The sequence below is a fragment of the Acanthochromis polyacanthus genome, chromosome 15 (genome assembly GCF_021347895.1).
Source record: "Acanthochromis polyacanthus isolate Apoly-LR-REF ecotype Palm Island chromosome 15, KAUST_Apoly_ChrSc, whole genome shotgun sequence".
In the NCBI taxonomy this organism is placed as follows: Eukaryota; Metazoa; Chordata; class Actinopteri; family Pomacentridae; genus Acanthochromis; species Acanthochromis polyacanthus.
The window spans coordinates 11377308-11395502 of record NC_067127.1 but is presented as its reverse complement, the minus strand read 5'-3'; the positions used below and the strand labels follow the sequence as shown (position 1 = coordinate 11395502).

The following is an 18195-nucleotide window of genomic DNA, read 5'->3' as shown; positions in this document are numbered from 1 at the left end:
AGTGAGCTGAGGTCACCAGTCAAGGCTGGTATAAGGGCTAGAGTTTCTGTTCGTGCCCACCATCTCCCTCACCCTCTGCCAGTCTCGGGCTCCCGTCCCTCCCAGCCTCCATCTCTGTTTGCCCGCTCATTGCTCTCTGTTCTCAGGTTTCCTTCATGCCCCCTTTGCTCTCTCACTCCTCCTTTCTGCGTCAGCCAAACCCCACCATCTCCTCTCCACCCCACCTCATGCCCACCATTGTGTTTATGCACTGTGCCATGCTCTCTGGCACTCTGGTACTGCTGAGGTTTCACACTTCTTTATAGCCCCATTCGTTTGGCTAGACCCACTGTGGAAGGGAGTCCATGTGTTTTTCCTCTTTCTTTTCACTTTCTTTTTGGTCTCCTTCTTTTTTCTTTCTCGCTGTCTCCTTCTTTCCCTCATGTCACTCTTCCTCAGCAACAGCCAAATATTTACCACCTTTTTTCCCATTGTTACTAGTTCCTCCATGTTGTCACGCACAGAGATAGTCCTAGGCTTCTCTGTCTAACTGTCATATATCTTGAATCATGTTTCGTCATATATAAGCGCTATATATGACTGTTCTGAAGCATAGCGATGCCACAGCTATGCAGGTCAGACTGGTCTCACTGACATCCGTCCCTCTTTCTTTTCTCCATCACAGCCAAAGAGCAGTACGTCATCCCAGGTGAGTGGCTTGTAAATGTTCACACCTATCATTGTCTTCCCCTCTTCTTTCATTTTCCACCTGCAGCCATGTAGCGGCATCACTTTTTCCATTTGCTTACTGTTCATTTAAATAAAATTCTCCCACAGGTTAAAGAATAACTTCTACAGTTTGGGTGTTTTGTAGTGTTGCCCTCATTCCTTTTCATAGTAGTAAAAAAAAAAAAAAGTTTAAAAGCTAGCCAACTTTTTAACAGAGTTGCAGAACACATTAAAATTTCTAGAAAATAAGTAAAAAAACACAAGTGTTCAAATTATCGTACAAGTTTTGAACAAACCTACAAGTTTTCCAAACATATATGTAAGAGAAAACAATACGTTATGTGCAAATAGTTTTCTTGTACAATAAAAAATTACTACTAACATTTGCAGTTTGGTTTTCCCTCCATCCTCTCTTGAGATAATTACCAAAAACTATGAAAGCCCCAAGTTGTAATAAACTCAAATACTCTTTTGATGTGGATGAACTTCAGAGGAAATGGTCTTCACAGAAAAACCATTGGGCATTTATGGGTAAAATTAGTTGAAATTTGCAAATGTGGGTGCCGCTGGTAGTGGCACTTCAGGCATTTATGCGAATATATAATTGGGCCCAAGAGTAGCTGTACCTATATGTGAGTTTTAATGTGATATATATGCGTGGGAGCATCTGTTTCTTCTCAGCTCTGTTTTCCTAACAGTCTCAGCACATAGAGTCAAAAGGAAGTGTCTCTTTGCTTTGGCGTTAGCACAGACAGTCAGTCAGCGAGAGGAACAGAAAAAGAAGTGAGGCAGAGAAGGACAGAGGGGAAGGAAAGTGTGTCCTTTCTATCAGTAAAAACTAAAGAAAATAAAGCCCACCAGAGGACCAAGATTCCTATCAGCGGATGTTTCCGGACCTCTTAACAAGAGCACTTCCAAGAAAATAACTAGGAGGAGCAGTGATGTGTGTCGAACTCTGCGTGCACATGTGTGTGTTTGTGGTGCTGCGGGTGCTTGTGTGAGTCGTTGTCTATGCCTGTATGTCTCTGTGCGTGTGTGTAAATTAATGTGCCTTTGTGTGCTAAGTAGAGATAAAGCTCTGCACTGGCTTAGAGAACAAATGGGAGTACTATGTAAGCAGAAGGAAGATCAAAGCCAAATGTGATTAATAAGAATTTCGCCCTCCCTGAATGATAACAATAAAAGCCTGCACAATTCACACACATACACACACATGTATTAAACACACACAATCACTGACAGTATGGGAATTCCATAATACATTGATAATGAGGAACCAAGCTGCAGGGAATTATGAGAACTTCTACAACTCCAGCGATGAGTCATTTTGCACCTCAGAGAGGGAAAAAGCTCATTCCTCTCCTCTATGTTTTCTCCAGTTTCGTGTAAATCTGCTGACAGTAAAAGTGTCGCCGCCACGCTCTTGTGACAATGACGATGACTCAGGCTCACGAAATCTCCCCTGGCTCCTCCACATCCTCGAGATCAAAGCGCCGCGCTGCACTTTCATTGCTTCCTCTGTAGCAGGAAAGGCCTTTTCCTGTTGTCTGGCCTAGCGAGGGAAAGTTTCTTAATGACCAGCATTACTATGTCTGTCAGCACCCTCCACTGAGCCACTCTGAGAAGTGACACGACTTCAGAAAAAAAAGACTTTGCACAGGCAGCCAGAAGGAAGTCGTCTCTGTGAATGCAATTGCAGTCTTCCACTGTCCAACTTGTGTCCTAATAAAGTCAGTGATGAGAGTTTGGGATTAGGTTCTGGTTTTGGATGCTGCTCTGTTTATTCGGACAGATTTTTGATACCCAGCCGTCGGATTTTGTCCTGGTTGTCTGAGGTTTTCCTGCTCATGGTTGTGGTCTGGGTGCCCCACGGTGTCCCGCTGACGTCATCCCCAAACCTCGGGCACAGTGGTGCAGTGATGTGAGCATGCAAAACAGAACGGGACACAAAACAATTTCCTCACAGAAAAATGCTGGGCTGTTCCCTCTAAATGGAACATATGCACACGCATCAGCTCTACACGCACACAGACACACATGTAAGCGCAGACACTGAGACACAATGCACACTCTCACAGACGCACACACACTGTTCTAAGTAGCTCCCAGTGCTGTTCCATTATTGAGCAGCCATGATGTAACTGGCAGCACACTTTTTGGCACGTAACGTCTATTCATAGACAGAGGAGGTGCAGGAAAGCGTCCCACACTCCCCATGCTGCCTCATTTTTGCTCTTCCTCCATCAGGAAAGACGTCTCTCTGCATCTCCGCCCCTCAACTTTTATGTCTCTCTCGTCTGTCTCCTCTTTCATTCCTTTCTTCTCTTTCATTCCTGCATTTATGCTCCTGATGCCCTCCTTCTATTTCCTCCCTCTCCCTCCCTGAGACTCCACCTGTCTGCTTCCTGAGCATCTCTTCAGCCAGCTCTCTTCCGCCATCCCTCCTCTCTTGGGTGCTCTGCTTCATTGCAGACGGCTGCCCAAATCCTCTTTCTGTTCACCCCACTGCTCACACTCTGCCACGGCTCTCTAAAATAGCTCAGCCTCACCCATTCATCTCTCCTATGAATGGTAGGGGAGTTGCAGGATGTCTTAAAGGGTGTCTAAGGTTAAAGATGAGGTAGGGATGCCTTCTTTTAGGTCACAACAGGACAAGATGTACACCTGTGGTGGAAGCGGATGCGTGACTACGAGCATCATGGGAAAGCAAAGTGCATGTGTTGGTGTAGGAAAAGGAGTTGACGTCATATTTTAGTCATGACAGTATATGCGTTTGCATTTTTCTCCTGTTCAGGTACAGAAGACACCCGTTTGAATAATGCCTGTAACAGTGATCCAGTGTGTCCTCCTAAGTGCCGCTGTGAGTCCAATGTAGTGGACTGTTCCAACCTGAAGCTCACTAAGATCCCTGAGCACATCCCTGCATCCACCACTGAACTGTAAGAAATCTTCAAACATTCTTCTTAGCAAGAAATGAAACACTGTAAAGTAAAAAAAAACTGAACGGAAAGTTTATTTCGATGATTAAACTTTTGCATCTTTTTCTCTTTAGCCGCCTTAACAACAATGATATTACAACTCTGGAAGCAACTGGAGTTTTTAAGAACCTTTCCCAGCTGAAGAAAATGTAACCCACTTTACATTTTAACATTACCTCTTAACAATCATTCTCTGAACAGTAAGTGCTGATTTTAATTCTCTGACATGTGTTTTTCCCCTCCACAGTAACCTCAGCAACAACAAGATCACAGAGATTGAGGATGGGGCGTTTGAAGGTGCATCATCTGTCAACGAGCTTCACCTCACAGCCAATCAGATCGATTCGGTTCGAAGCGGGATGTTCCGTGGCCTTGAGGGACTTCGCATGCTGTGAGCAGCACACTCATGCTATTTTTAAAATGTTTGCTATCATTTCCGATTTTTAACGTGGTTTGGATTTTTTTCCTCTTTAGGATGCTGAGGAACAACAAGATCAGTTGTGTCCACAACGACAGCTTCACGGGGCTTCACAACGTCCGTTTGCTGTCTCTGTATGACAACCAGCTGACCACAATCACCCCAGGAGCCTTCGACACTCTGCAGACTCTCTCCACTCTGTACGACCCTGGTCACACACAGACACACGCACCTCAATCTTTAAACTTCAGTTTCATTCGTCTTACGCCATTTCATGCTCATTCTCTCTCAGTAACCTCTTGGCCAACGCCTTCAACTGTGACTGTCGGCTGGCCTGGCTCGGAGATTGGCTGAGGAGCAGGAAGATCGTGACGGGTAACCCTCGCTGCCAGCGTCCGGCCTTCCTGAAGGAGATCCCTCTGCAGGATGTGGCTCTGCCTGACTTCCGCTGTGAGGAGGGTAGGTTCCACCACAACTGTAGTTTTGTTGCGTCTTTTCCACTTTGAATGAAGCCATTTGTCTCCTTGAAGGGAGATAAGCCTCTTTGACAAAGCAGATAACCTCCACTGTATGTGAAACTAACCTGTCTGGGTGTGACTGATGAAGAAGTTAACATAGCACTCTGCTCCAAAATCCGTTATGCGCAAGAGCTGCTTAAAGTGTCTGAGATCACCTTAAATAATGACCGCTATTGTGTGAGTTTTTTGTTTACTGAATAGATTGCTATTCAGCAGTTCCTAAGCTGCTGGTCGATGCCAGGCTGAGTGGAGCTATTGAGCTGTTTGCCTTATTGACCAGTCAGCCTATTTGCACCTGAATGACTGTTAGACTTGTCTTCAGGCCTCGGGCAGCTTCCATTCTTTGCTCTTGCTGGTCGATATTACATTAGCGAGGCTCCTCTCCCTCTTGTCCTGTTTTACTATTCACATTTTTCATTTCCTCTTACTTCATTGTCTCGATGCCTCACCAGCTTGAAGGATTGGGATGCTTTGGCAGTGTCTTGCCTTTAGGTTTGCTTTGTCTTTCTACACTTTTTCTTTTCTTGCACATCATTTTTCCCAGAGACAGCAGCTCTTCTTTTGACTTGTCTCCATCTCTTTCATACTCGCCTGGTCATTCTTCCCTTTGCTTCCGCTCTAATATCCCACTTCCCTCTACCTCTTCTTGTTTTTCCCAGGCCAAGAGGAGTCAAGCTGTGTGCCCAGACCCCAGTGTCCCAGTGAATGTACTTGCCTGGAGACTGTGGTGCGCTGCAGTAACAAGCACCTCCACACCCTGCCCAAAGGCATCCCCAGAAATGTGACTGAATTGTGAGTACCTTGGCATCAATTGTGTTTATATTCATAGGCTTGACCGGTTTCGTCTTGATTTGAAACTGACGGAGATCACATAAAAAAGCAAAGAGGCGTTTATGAGGCTCAACACAAGATGAGAGTTAGCGAAAACAGCAGAGGCGAAGAAAGCAGATCTCATCATTTGGAGACGAGGAAAGGAGTCAATAAACCCTGTAGTTATTCTCTCAGACATTCTTCTTCTGTGTTCCTTGCAGCCTTCAGGGCTAACACTGATGTCACTCTCACACTCAGAGCCAAGGATCAGTGTGTGTGTGTGTGTGTGTGTGTGACTGTGTGTGTGCATATTTGTGTGAGGTCCAAAAGCCTGTCCACAGGAGCATAGGGGAGCAACAGGACATTTTAATGAGCAGTTTTCAATGGAAAGGGGAGGGAATGGAATAGGTCTAGAACTTTCCAATACTGCTTCAAGTGGTTCTGACTAACTCAGGCACACACACACACACATACAGACAGATGCACACACACGCTGTGCAAGCCTTAAGGCCTGTCATTGTCCCAGCAGGTGTGACCAGGTGTACCCCTCTGTTCTGGGCTTTCATCTAGTCATCTGGAGAGTTTGCTACTCCATCATTATCCCAAGTGTCCTCTACACCATCATTACCTATCATTACCTCTGAACCCAAAGGCCTCCTAACTAACCACCGGCCCCCCCGACCGCCATCCCCTGTCCTCCCCACCCCCATGTACAGTCAACAACAATAGCTGGAGCCTGAAGCTTTGCCCAGAGGGACCAGGCCCTAAATCGGCCATTTATCAAAGTGACGGACCGTTGGGGGCACTTTGTGTCCGCAGTCAGCAGGGAGGTTGCACTCCTGCAGGCCTGATGTTAGTCGTGATGGCTCATGCATAGCTAGAATGTTATCACACACATGCACACCTCAAAAAAAAGTGCTGGGTCACATTTCAGACTTGCTTTTCCCAGTAGAACATAGACGCAACCCATTGTGTCTGAAATAGCATGTATACAGGATGCTAACTAAGCCCGACTTCTAAGCATGAGAGCCTGAAAGACAAAACATTCCACTGTTTCAAGCAACATGAGATTAAATTGGCTGCAGCAGCGTGGGAAAAAATGATATACTGCGAAACAGCCTGCAGCTCCTAACTTAACCAATGCACAGAGAGAAAACAAACCTGCAGACAAAACGTGGAATGAAATTTCCACATATAGAATCAAATCAATTTCCACCAGCTAAAGCCTCATTCATTTAAGACATTAACAGAGATATAATTAAATTTGGCAGTCTTTATAGAGTGACTTCTAACTTGGATACCTGCAAAACACACGCTCTGACTTGTGTTAAACTGAGCAGCAGCTGAGTTTTTGTCTTCTGCAGGAGTACCCGGTAAAAAATACAGCTGAGCAAATAACAACTGCAGATCAATACGGTGACATTAAAACACTTCATGAAATTTGATTTTCTGAAAATAAAAGAACACTGGGTGATTTACAAAACAGACTTCAGTGCTGCAAGTGGTTGGATTAAATCTTAGCTGGCATATACATTAAAATATGTGTAGACAAGGTGGACTGCTGGAGCTCTCGATCACATCACACAATCCTCCTCAGCAGCAAGCTTAAGTTTTCAAGTGCAAGAATTAGCTTATCCAAACAGTAACGTCAAGTGCAGATGTTCTGCACTGAGCTAATGCAGTCTGAAACACCAGTCCTGCAGTAAATCTTAGCTTCATGAAGGTTCTAATCTTCAGGTTTTGTTTAAACTAATTTAGGGAGCTGCTGAATCCACTGTGTTTCTATTGCAGGACTGTTGAATTAGACTACATTAATTCTCACAAGGTCTACTTAATGAACTGGCAACTGAGTGTATGTAATTTTATGAAGACATCTGGTTTCGAGGATCATTTCAGGATGAAAATCTCGGTCTGAATGGGTCTCTTTGTGTGTCTTTGTGCAGGTATCTGGATGGAAACCAGTTCAGTGTTGTGCCAAAGGAGCTGTCTACCTTCAAATACCTACAGCTGGTGTAAGTGTTTGTTCATCTGTCTCCTCCGTCACTCTGCGCAGATCAGTATAGTGAACGTTTTCGATTATTCCTTACAGAGACCTGAGCAACAACAAGATCAACTCTCTGACCAACTCATCCTTTGCGAATATGAGCCAACTTACCACTCTGTAAGTCCTGACCAGCCTGAGCTGTTAGAACAAAGAGCCTGTATTTTATTCTCGCGCTGACAGCAGAATGGAAACCGATGAATTTTATATACATGCATATGTAATCATTTTTACATTGCAGAATCCTGAGCTACAACTCCCTGCGCTGCATCCCCAAAATGGCTTTCAGTGGACTGCACTCTCTTCGACTGCTGTGAGTTTATTTTTGTGATTTAAATGCATCCTTTCCTCAACCCATATGTGTGTTAGTCTTATTACGTTGGTCAAGGGTTAAATCTTAAAATCCTATTTTAAATCTAGAGTATATCTTGCCAGTTGGTATCAAAGAGTTTCACTTTTTTTATCATGCAAACCAAATGTTTGAAATGTTTCTTTGTTGTCACACAATTTGAAGATGATGCTCGAAGCAGCGACTTCATTGGAAACAATTGAAGTTATTTTGAAAGAGGACTTCTAAAACAAGATAGGACTCACTTTCAGGCTAAATGAGTTATTAGGGAGGATATTTTTGCAGCTTGCACTGACTACAGAGGTGGTGTAGCAGATGCTGAGAATCTTTGATTGACTCCAGAGTACTGAACACAGTCTAAACAGTTATGACAGCTTATGAGTCCACACACACACACACACACACAAGCTCCGACCTATTTTCTCTGTTGAAATGGCAGCCGTGGGGGCAGCAGCAGTGTTGTTCCAGCTCCTGCTCCTAACCGCACCTCTTCTTCAAACATCTGCCCACTGTGCCTGTTCACCTCTAAGCGCCCCGAGCTCTTCGCTGCCTCACCATGAGGGCCAAACACACGCCCCCACAACCCCACTGAACAAAATCACTCTGACACTGATTACCGGAGAATGTTTGCCCCGCTAACCGTAATGGTTTCGACTGTGCCTCAGGGCTTTTATGAAGTTATGAAGTCTTCTGATTGTACTCTCAGTGACCATGGGCTCCCCTGTGGGTGAATTGGTCTGCTACATAGCTGAGATGTAGAATGTAAAAGCATTGAACGGATAGATGATGAAATCAAACCAGCTTTCGGAACTGCATCCAAAGATAAAACAGCTGGATGCCTCGCACTTTAACTCAAATGTACAGTTTAATTCTGCGAGGAAGAAACTGAGACCGGGCCCAGCAGCGCTCCTTATGAGATTATATATTCATCTGTGTGTCTGGATGTATGTTTGTATGCATAGTCTACATGTTTGTCATCTTCTGGCTTGGCGCCCGTTAGTATGTGTGTGGGAGTAGACTTATCAGCCGTCCATGTGTTTTCATAGCGGGCACACTTTTTATTACTGACAACAAAGCTTCAACAAAGCCTCTTTTTACGGCGGGATTCAACTAAAACGCCCGATCATTACGAGACACAAAGCGTAAGAGGCCTTTTAGCGTGGAATGAGAGTGAAGCTCGGCCATCATTAGCTGATGCCGCCCTGCTAGCCCAGGCACGTCGCTTTGATCTCTAATGAAGCTGCGTCCGTTATTCCTGCTCTTACTCACTCACGCCACCTTCACTTCTTAAATATTCCCTGTGCAAGTGTGTTAGACGCCATGTGAGGCCCTCCCCCAATGCCACCGGCCCCACACACACCATACAGACCCAGGAGTATATACAAGCTCACACACACACAGACTGTCTGGACTACCTTATTGTCTCAGACGGGAGTCCAAATGAAGCAGAAAACTTTGATGTCTTTACTGCTGGTGTGATCAATCATAAGCCGCCCATTAAATGTCAATTATTGCCATGGTGTTTTTTCTTTTACTATACAAAGCTATGGGGGTGCAACAAAATCTGAAGCGACAATGAGCTCCATTTAATAGTTTCAACTTTAAGACTCCACAAAGGGTTCAAAGTTCAAAATTGGAAGCTTCATCGAAACCACAATGAGATGCCAAAGACGGCTACAAGCGTGACACACACGCACACACACACACACATTGAGGTGCCAAAGCCTTTATAAAGCTGCACCTTTGGCTTTACACAGCTGTAAAGAGGAGAAGAATCATTAACGCTCAGTTCTTCAAACAGACCAGGGGTCTGAACCTGGCATGGATGTGGTGTGATTGTAAGTGGTGTGGTGTAAGTGCGCACATGTATGTGAGCGTGTGTGTGTGATGGTTGTGGTTTGAGCTGCGGATTAATAAGCTGCTAATTGGCCTGCTGGGTATTAGGTGTGAGGTGAGTGAGCTGAGACAGCGCCAGGGCGTGGTCCGGCGAGGGTTTGATTGGCAAACCTGTGAGAACAGCGTGTGATATGAAAGAGTGTGATAAAGAACAGAAAAGAAAGTAGAGCCTGCAACAGTGCCATGAGTGAAAAGCTAAAGCAAAAACGTGCAGCTCAGAGGACTCGCATAATCAGAAAACAGTGATAACTGGTTGCAGGTGAACGAGTCTGCGTGAGAAGTTTGATCCCGCTCAGTTGGGCAGCCTGTGTGTTTACAGTCAAGATCCATCATTTTCTCAGTCAGTTTCTTTCTGAGACTTGTGCCAGCTTAGAGATAAGTTGACATGGCACTGACAGAATGATATACAGCCGTAGAAAGGAAAAATAAAAAGACACAGAGAGAATGTTAGCAGGAGAGCAGATCAGGTTTCCTCCTGGAGACTCCCTGGCTCCTTTTTCCCATGAGATCTCAGCCTGGCTGGCACACTGCTGCTGGCTTCACGCCCTCACTATGCCCCGACTACCACAACCCACCTACGCGCTCGATGTTAATAAGCATTCTCCAAGGCACACAGACCAATTAACGTGCTGTCTCATACTGGTTACATCGCATACTCTCCCTCTACTGTTCCTTCCACCAAACAGCTTCCCTCCCTGTATCCTCTCCTCCGACTCTTCGGCAGCTTAGCGGTAATTGAATGATCAAACAAAAGAAGGAAGTTGGGTTTCAAAGTGTGTTTACACATCAGCTCTCCTCATCCATGCACAGAGAGCAGATGTGTCATATATTGTCGCTGTGGACTGAGCTGTGGTAACATTAGCTTGCGGTCAGCTGAGGGTTTGAGGTGGTAATGACCTGGCGGATTACAGCAGCCATCAATCATTTAGCCATTAAGCCATGTAAGCTTGTCACCCCGGATGGTAGTCAGAGAACAACAAGAAACACAACAGCAGATACAAAATAGCATATACACACACAGACCTTAATATAAATGCATGCGCCTCAATATGCAAGCACATAAATATCCATGATTCTCTGCATGCCCACATTTACAATAATGTTTTTCACTGTCCTACATGTGGTGCAACTCTGTTACCCCCCTCGCTCCGTACCCTCGTTGGCCCTGCCAGCCAGACGCACAAGGAAATTTGACACCAGTCTTTTCCAGACTTACAGAGCCTCATATCTTTGCCAGCTTCACAAGGCTCGACCAGAAATACAAACCACCTACCACCCTTTCAGAATGCCAACACAACACTGAAATATTCCTCAACATTTTTCCTGGTATTTTTGTGCTCAGTCGTCGGAAAACAAAGTATAGAAGTAGCGCAGACGGTTATTTTCTTAATTGTTTAGTCTGTTTGTCTAAAAAAAAAAGAAAGAAAATGCAGATCACAGTTTCCCAAGAGGACAAGAAGGGAAGCAGTAAATCTTTGCACATGCACAGCTGGAAATACCATGTTTTTTTTGGGTTTTTTTGTTTGAAATGTGGAAGTTATTTCTTCTGCCAATTTACTAGCAACGTTCCTTATGATGAAATGTATTCATGTTTTTGACATCTTCTTCCTCCATCACCCCTCAGGTCTCTTCATGGCAATGAGATCTCCGAGCTTCCCGATGGCATCTTCAATGACGTGGCCTCACTTTCTCACTTGTAAGTAGTGCCGCTGTGACACTATCTGCACTCACCACTGAGTTTGTGAAGTGCACACACCCATGCAGACACACACACACACACACACTCCCAGGTACAGAGGTTGTCTGGTCAGACAGCCGGAGAGTGTGGCTCACAGTGGCCTGCCTGTTGTCCTCTCCGGTCGACTCCACATGAGCCGAACCCTCCCTTAATCAGCAGCAGTCCTGTGGTTAAAGCAACACACAGACCCCTCTACTGTCTCATCACCCCCCTGTGACATCTCTGAAACACACACATTCAACTAACAAGCACACACAGATTCTCCACGGTCTGCAGACTTTAGTGTTTGTTTATTTATGTCTGTAATTTTGCGCGGTGTGCAGCCGTTGTGTGGTCGGACTTGTGAGCATGTGTGTGTGCCCCCTGACATCCCGCCTAGATATTTACATCATCCCCTTGACAGCCGCTGATCAATAGACCTATCAGCGTCAGAGCCGGAGAGGACGAAAGGGGAGGATAGAGAGAACTAAACAAAGACATCGTGTGCAGAGCAGGACAGGAGTCAAGGCTGCATGAAAACTGGGTAAAGGGAGGGATGGAGGGGAGCCATTGATTCACAGTCACAGTCAAGTGGCTTTCATGTTAGCAGATGTCATGTGTCGGCTATTGGCCCGGTCTGAAAGATGAGCCTGTGTTCTGCCGTAATGGAACAGCATCGATTCAGGAGTGTTTGTGCATCCAGCGGGAGGACAGACCAGCATTGATTCACGACCACCATGACGGAAGCGGTTAAGAGTGCCTTCTGTTCACACCATTGCCTATAATTGAGACGCCCTCCTCTAGATGATGTATGGCACAAAGTGGCATTGAGCGTTCAACTTTTTAAGCCGCTTTCTTCTCACAAACGCAGTGATTTATTTGTATAGAACACCAAGTTGAGTTTGGCGTACTTTTATGTTTGTAAGAATGTAGAGACACCTGCTGGCAATAGAGTGTACTACATTAAAATATCCAGACTGGATTGTAACAGCCGTTGCATATCACCAAATGAGTTTGTTTTCTTTGTATTATCAGGGCCATTGGTGCCAACCCCTTGTACTGTGATTGTCGCCTTCGCTGGCTGTCTGACTGGGTGAAGACCGGATACAAGGAGCCTGGCATCGCCCGCTGTGCCGGCCCTCAGGGCATGGAGGGCAAACTGCTCCTCACGACACCCGCAAAGAAGTTTGAATGTGGAGGTGAGTTATTATGCTGGACTGAACTATAATGTAAGCTACACCATGTTTCCATATTCAACTCATTCTCATCTGTTCTGCATTTTCCTAGGCGATGTGGACACTTCAGTGCTGTCTAAGTGTAACCCCTGTCTGTCCAGTCCATGTCTGAACCAAGGCATCTGTCACAGCGACCTGGTGGAGATCTACAGGTGCAGCTGTCCTCCAGGATTTAAGGTCAGACTTATACAATGCTGCCACCTACTTGTGAATATCTACCTTACCGTACCTTACAGCTATTGAAGTATGCACAGTTCTCATTATTGTGTTTTCTGCCTCAGGGTAAGAACTGTGAGACGGGTCTGAACGCCTGTGTGAGTAGCCCATGTGCCAACGGAGGAGCCTGCAAAGTGAATGAGGATGACGAGGGAGATTATAGGTGAGGAAGCTTTAAAGGCTGTATGAAGTAGAGAAATCTTCTTTATCTTATAAAGGAACTTGCTGTAATGAGTGTGCATGTTTTCACAGTTGCACATGTCCCCTGGGCTTCGAGGGCCCCACTTGCCAAACCAACATTGACGACTGCGAAGACAACGACTGCGAGAACGGAGCGACCTGCATGGACGGAGTCAACAACTACACCTGTTTTTGTCCCCCCTACTACACAGGTTGGTGCATTCAGAGCAGTTTGACTCAACAAGCAGCTGCCAAAAAAATAAACTGAAATCAACACACAAAGAATTTTCTGATATGACAAAAAATATGCAATTTTTTTAAACACAATTAAAAGTCAGAATACAACAAAATGCCTCTTAAAAATAATTTTAAAAGACTTGATTTGAACAAAAAAATCATTCAAAGGCATTTTCAAACTAGATTTTCCTTTAATTAAGCACAATTTGGGAGTTGTAAGACATTAATTTTTCGTTTTTACATGGAAAAATAATATTTACAGTCTTGTCTTTGCCTTCCCAATTTTCAGAACCGGTCTGATTTTGTTTTTTTTTCACTTTTTTTGCATACCGTATCTAAAAACTTTGCTGTCCAATATACACGACTGATGTACACACGTGGACAAAATTGTTGGTACCCCTCAGTTAAAGAAGGAAAAACCCACAATTCTCACTGAAATCACTTGAAACTCACAAAAGTAACAATAATAAAAATTTATTGAAAATTAAATAATCAAAAACAGCCATTACTTTTGAATTGTTGATTAACATAATTATTTAAAAAAACAAACTAATGAAACAGGCCTGGACAAAAATGATGGTACCTCTATAAAAGATTAAAAACTATTTGACCAGAGTGACATGATTAACTCAGGTGTGTCATTTAATTGACATCACAGGTGTTTCCAAACTCATAATCAGTCAGTCTGCCTATTTAAAGGGAGACAAGTAGTCACCCTGCTGTTTGGTGAAAAGGTGTGTACCACACTGAACATGGACAACAGAAAGCGAAGGAGAGAATTGTCCCAGGACATCCGAAAAAAATTATAGACAAACATCTTAAAGGTAAAGGCTATAAGACCATCTCTAAACAGCTTGAAGTTCCTGTGACAACAGTGGCTCATATTATTCAGAAGTTCAAGACCCACGGGACAGTAGCCAACCTCCCTGGACGTGGCCGCAAGAGGAAAATTGATGACAAATTGAAGAGACGGATCGTTCGAATTGTATCCAAAGAGCCCAGAGCAACCTCCAAAGAAATTAAAGGTGAACTCCAAGGCCAAGGTACATCAGTGTCAGATCGCACCATTCGTCGTTGTTTGAGCCAAAGTGGACTTCATGGGAGACGACCAAGGAGGACACCACTGCTGAAAAAAACTCATTAAAAAGCGAGACTGGAATTTGCAAAAATGCATGTTGACAAGCCACAAAGCTTCTGGGAGAATGTCCTTTGGACAGATGAGACCAAACTGGAGCTTTTTGGTAAGGCACATCAACTCTATGTTCATAGACTCAAAAACCAAGCATACGAAGAAAAGAACACTGTCCCTACGGTGAAACATGGAGGAGGCTCGGTAATGTTTTGGGGCTGCTTTGCTGCATCTGACACAGGGTGTCTTGAAAGTGTGCAAGGTACGATGAAATCTGAAGACTATCAAGGCATTCTGGAGAGAAATGTGCTGCCTAGTGTCAGAAAGCTTGGTCTCAGTCGCAGGTCATGGGTCTTCCAACAGGACAACCATCCAAAACACACAGCCAAAAACACCCAAGAATGGCTGAGAGAAAAGCGTTGGACTATTCTAAAGTGGCCTTCTATGAGCCCAGATCTGAATCCCATTGAACATATGTGGAAGGAGCTGAAACATGCCATTTGGAGAAGACACCCATCAAACCTGAGACAACTGGAGCTGTTTCCTCATGAGGAGTGGGCCAAAATACCTGTTGACAGCTGCAGAACACTCATTGACAAATACAGAAATCGTTTAATTGCAGTGATTGCCTCAAAAGGTTGTGCAACAAAATATTAAGTTATGGGTACCATCATTTTTGTCCAGCCCTATTTCATTAGTTTGTTTTTTTAAATAATTATGTTAATCAACAATTCAAAAGTGATGGCTGATTTTGATTATTTAATTTTCGATAAATTTTTATTTATTGTTACTTTTGTGAGTTTCAAGTGATTTCAGTGAGAATTGTGGGTTTTTCCTTCTTTAACTGAGGGGTACCAACAATTTTGTCCACGTGTGTAATAGTGATCATCAACCAAGCTAACAAATGATTAAAATACCCTCATATAATAATATCATATAAGAAAATAAAAAGGGAGAAAAATTAATTAAAGGAAGTCAAATAAAAAACGTTAGTCACACAGCACCATGGCCACGTGAAACACATTTATTATAGTCAGACTTCCTGCACGTTTCAGCTCAACTCAATCATCCTCAAAGTCTTCTATCCACTTTTCAGTTTTCGACATGTGAGATGAACACCTGCCAGGCCTTATAGAATTCATCAGTAGGTGCTATCAGAGTAGATTTTACTGTTTCCCACTTCAAAAACTACAAAAGATCTCTAATCCAGTGACTTTGGGTACGCGGTGATTCATATTTCTGCTTAAGAAATTGCAAACTTGGGTCTTCTTCCCATAAGCCCTTAATTATAGATAAGGAGGTGCAATTAAGATGAGAAATTTGCTCATGTAACTGTGTAACTAACCACACCCTTACCATGTGGATTTACAGCCAGAAGATTGTTCAACATGATTTTATTCAGTGGATAAGGAAACTGGGCTAGATTGGTTTGCGCAAAGTAACTATTTTAGGTTGTCTGGTAGTTTTCCAGAGCTATTTGAAACAAATATTAGCCACCCAATAGTAGTATTCCAAACGTAGTAAAGCCATTCCTCCTGATACCTTTGGTCTCTGCAAATAAATAAATAAATTTGGCTTGTTTTTCCAAATAAATGAGATAGATTTGTCCAAGGCTGCAATCTTTTTCTAATCAGTAGTGGCAAACGATGAAATGAATAAACACATTTTGGTAAAACTGTCATCATGACAGCATTGATTGCCAGGTATAAAGGGAGTGGACTCCATCTTTGAAAATCATTTCTGATTGATTTAAAATAGAAAAGTGGTGTGATTCTTGAAATAAGCACGGCTTTCTATTTTTTTTCTCAGTATTTGTCATGCAATCCACTGTGTTACCAGTTTCTCATCTCACTGACTGATTGAATGGATTGAATTTTTTTTAAAAAGAGACTGACAACGCTACTGTTTTTTCTGTTGATTGCTAATGGAACATCATCAACCATTATTTATCCTGAATTTAAAAATTTAAACTGATGATTGACGGTTCTGGGTCTGTGTTGTACAGCAGTTAACACTGTTTAAATGTTTGTTTCTGTGTAGGGGAGATGTGCGAAGAAATGGAAGACGTGTGTGCCCCTGGACGGAGCCCCTGCCAACATCAGTCTACCTGCCTCATCACCTCAATGGGACCCAAGTAAGCATTTATTGCCAGAAGCGTCATATACACCAAAAAATTAAGCTGCTACACAATGCAAAATAGTTACTACAGACTGGGAGCCAGATTTGTGTGCATTCAGATTGATTTCATTATTTATTGTATTGCAGGTGTGTGTGTTCTCCTGGTTATGTCGGTGATGACTGCAGTGTAGACTACAACGACTGTGAGGAGCATCGCTGTCAGAACGGAGCTGAGTGTGTAGATGAGCTAAATGGATATTCCTGCATCTGTCATGAAGGATACAGGTGGGAAAAGCACTAATGTAGCAACATTTTGAATCCTTACAGCAGTTTCCTCTACTTTTCTTACATCATCACCCTAAAAACATCCCCTGCCTTCTTTCTTTCTATAGCGGTCAGTTGTGTGAGGTTCCTCAATCTCCACTGTCCCTGTGTGAGCTGGCCGACTGCCAGAACAACGCCCCCTGTGTGGAGCGAGGCGGTCGCGCCCTCTGCCAGTGTCCCCCAGAGTTTGGGGGGCCACGCTGTGAGAAGCTGGTCAGCGTCAACTTCATCGACAGAGACTCCTACCTGCTGCTCTCTGACCTCAAGAACTGGCCTCAAGCTAACATCACCCTACAGGTAGTGACAGAGTCATTATTAGGATTTCTGTGCATTGTCGCTGCCTCTCTGAAACCCCAATGATCTCTCTGTAGGTGTCAACAGCTGAGGACAATGGCATCCTCCTGTACAATGGAGACAATGACCATATTGCAGTTGAGCTCTACCAAGGCCATGTCAAGGTCAGCTATGACCCCGGCAGCCAGCCAGGAGATGCCATTTACAGGTAAAGTCCCACAACTGAAGTTTACTGTCACTGTTGGCTGATTCTGATGAAAAATGCAGCATTTGCATGTTTTATTCACTCTGGATCAATCGTTGCTTTCTTCTTTCAGTACTGAGACTATCAACGATGGTCAGTTCCACACAGTGGAGCTGGTGACCTTTGACCAGATGGTGAACCTGTCCATTGATGGGGGTCTCCCTACCACAATGGACAGCTTTGGGGCAGTGCGGCCCCTCAACGGGGAGGCTCCACTATACGTGGGGGGTAGGGGCCCTCTCCAGAACACACCTCCCTCCTCTGCAGGCACTCTTTAACTACTACACTACTGTCAATCACCACCCCTCCCCCCTCGCTTTGTCACCACTGCAACCACCCCCTCCCCTCAGCCATGCAACCCTTCAGCCCCATCCTACCTCCAACCAAACCCAAACCCTGTCCTCCACCCACACCATCCCCACCTTCAGTCATGACTGTGTTTGTTAGGAGCCACATAATAAAACAAACAATGCAAAAATTTATGCAGATTTTCAAGTACACACAGATTAGTAATGAAGAAATAGCCGGTAACTCTCAAAATGGCAGATCATCATTTATAGTGACGAAACAATACACCACTTTATAGTCTTTGTCACTGCAGCACTTCTTTTTTTTACGATGTGTAAACTACACCCTCTAGTGATAGTACCACAACAACTACCAGGCACAGTCTTCACCTCAGATTTGTTTTGTATTTGCATGGAATTTTTGTGTGGTATTCATTTGTGACGTGTAATTTAGCCACTCTTAACATTTACAGAATCTGGCATTCGAAATGTTAAT

General features: G+C 44.1%; 1 protein-coding gene across 2 annotated transcripts in view; it reads left to right on the top strand.

Annotated features, from left to right (window-relative positions):
* slit1a (slit homolog 1a (Drosophila)) overlaps positions 1–18195 on the top strand; it is a 91459-nt gene that overhangs the window by 68429 nt on the left and 4835 nt on the right. Inside the window, exons 15-34 of one of the 2 annotated variants that reach the window (XM_022197015.2) lie at positions 665–688; positions 3503–3647; positions 3761–3835; positions 3934–4077; positions 4161–4304; positions 4397–4563; positions 5282–5414; positions 7376–7444; positions 7522–7593; positions 7715–7786; positions 11343–11414; positions 12471–12634; positions 12723–12847; positions 12952–13049; positions 13139–13278; positions 16473–16566; positions 16698–16835; positions 16943–17171; positions 17246–17376; positions 17486–17640. In XM_022197015.2, the coding sequence (XP_022052707.2) occupies positions 665–688; positions 3503–3647; positions 3761–3835; positions 3934–4077; positions 4161–4304; positions 4397–4563; positions 5282–5414; positions 7376–7444; positions 7522–7593; positions 7715–7786; positions 11343–11414; positions 12471–12634; positions 12723–12847; positions 12952–13049; positions 13139–13278; positions 16473–16566; positions 16698–16835; positions 16943–17171; positions 17246–17376; positions 17486–17640 (2391 nt within the window). The remainder of the gene's footprint in view (positions 1–664; positions 689–3502; positions 3648–3760; positions 3836–3933; positions 4078–4160; positions 4305–4396; positions 4564–5281; positions 5415–7375; positions 7445–7521; positions 7594–7714; positions 7787–11342; positions 11415–12470; positions 12635–12722; positions 12848–12951; positions 13050–13138; positions 13279–16472; positions 16567–16697; positions 16836–16942; positions 17172–17245; positions 17377–17485; positions 17641–18195) is intronic. The other variant, XM_022197016.2, reaches the window with a different exon arrangement.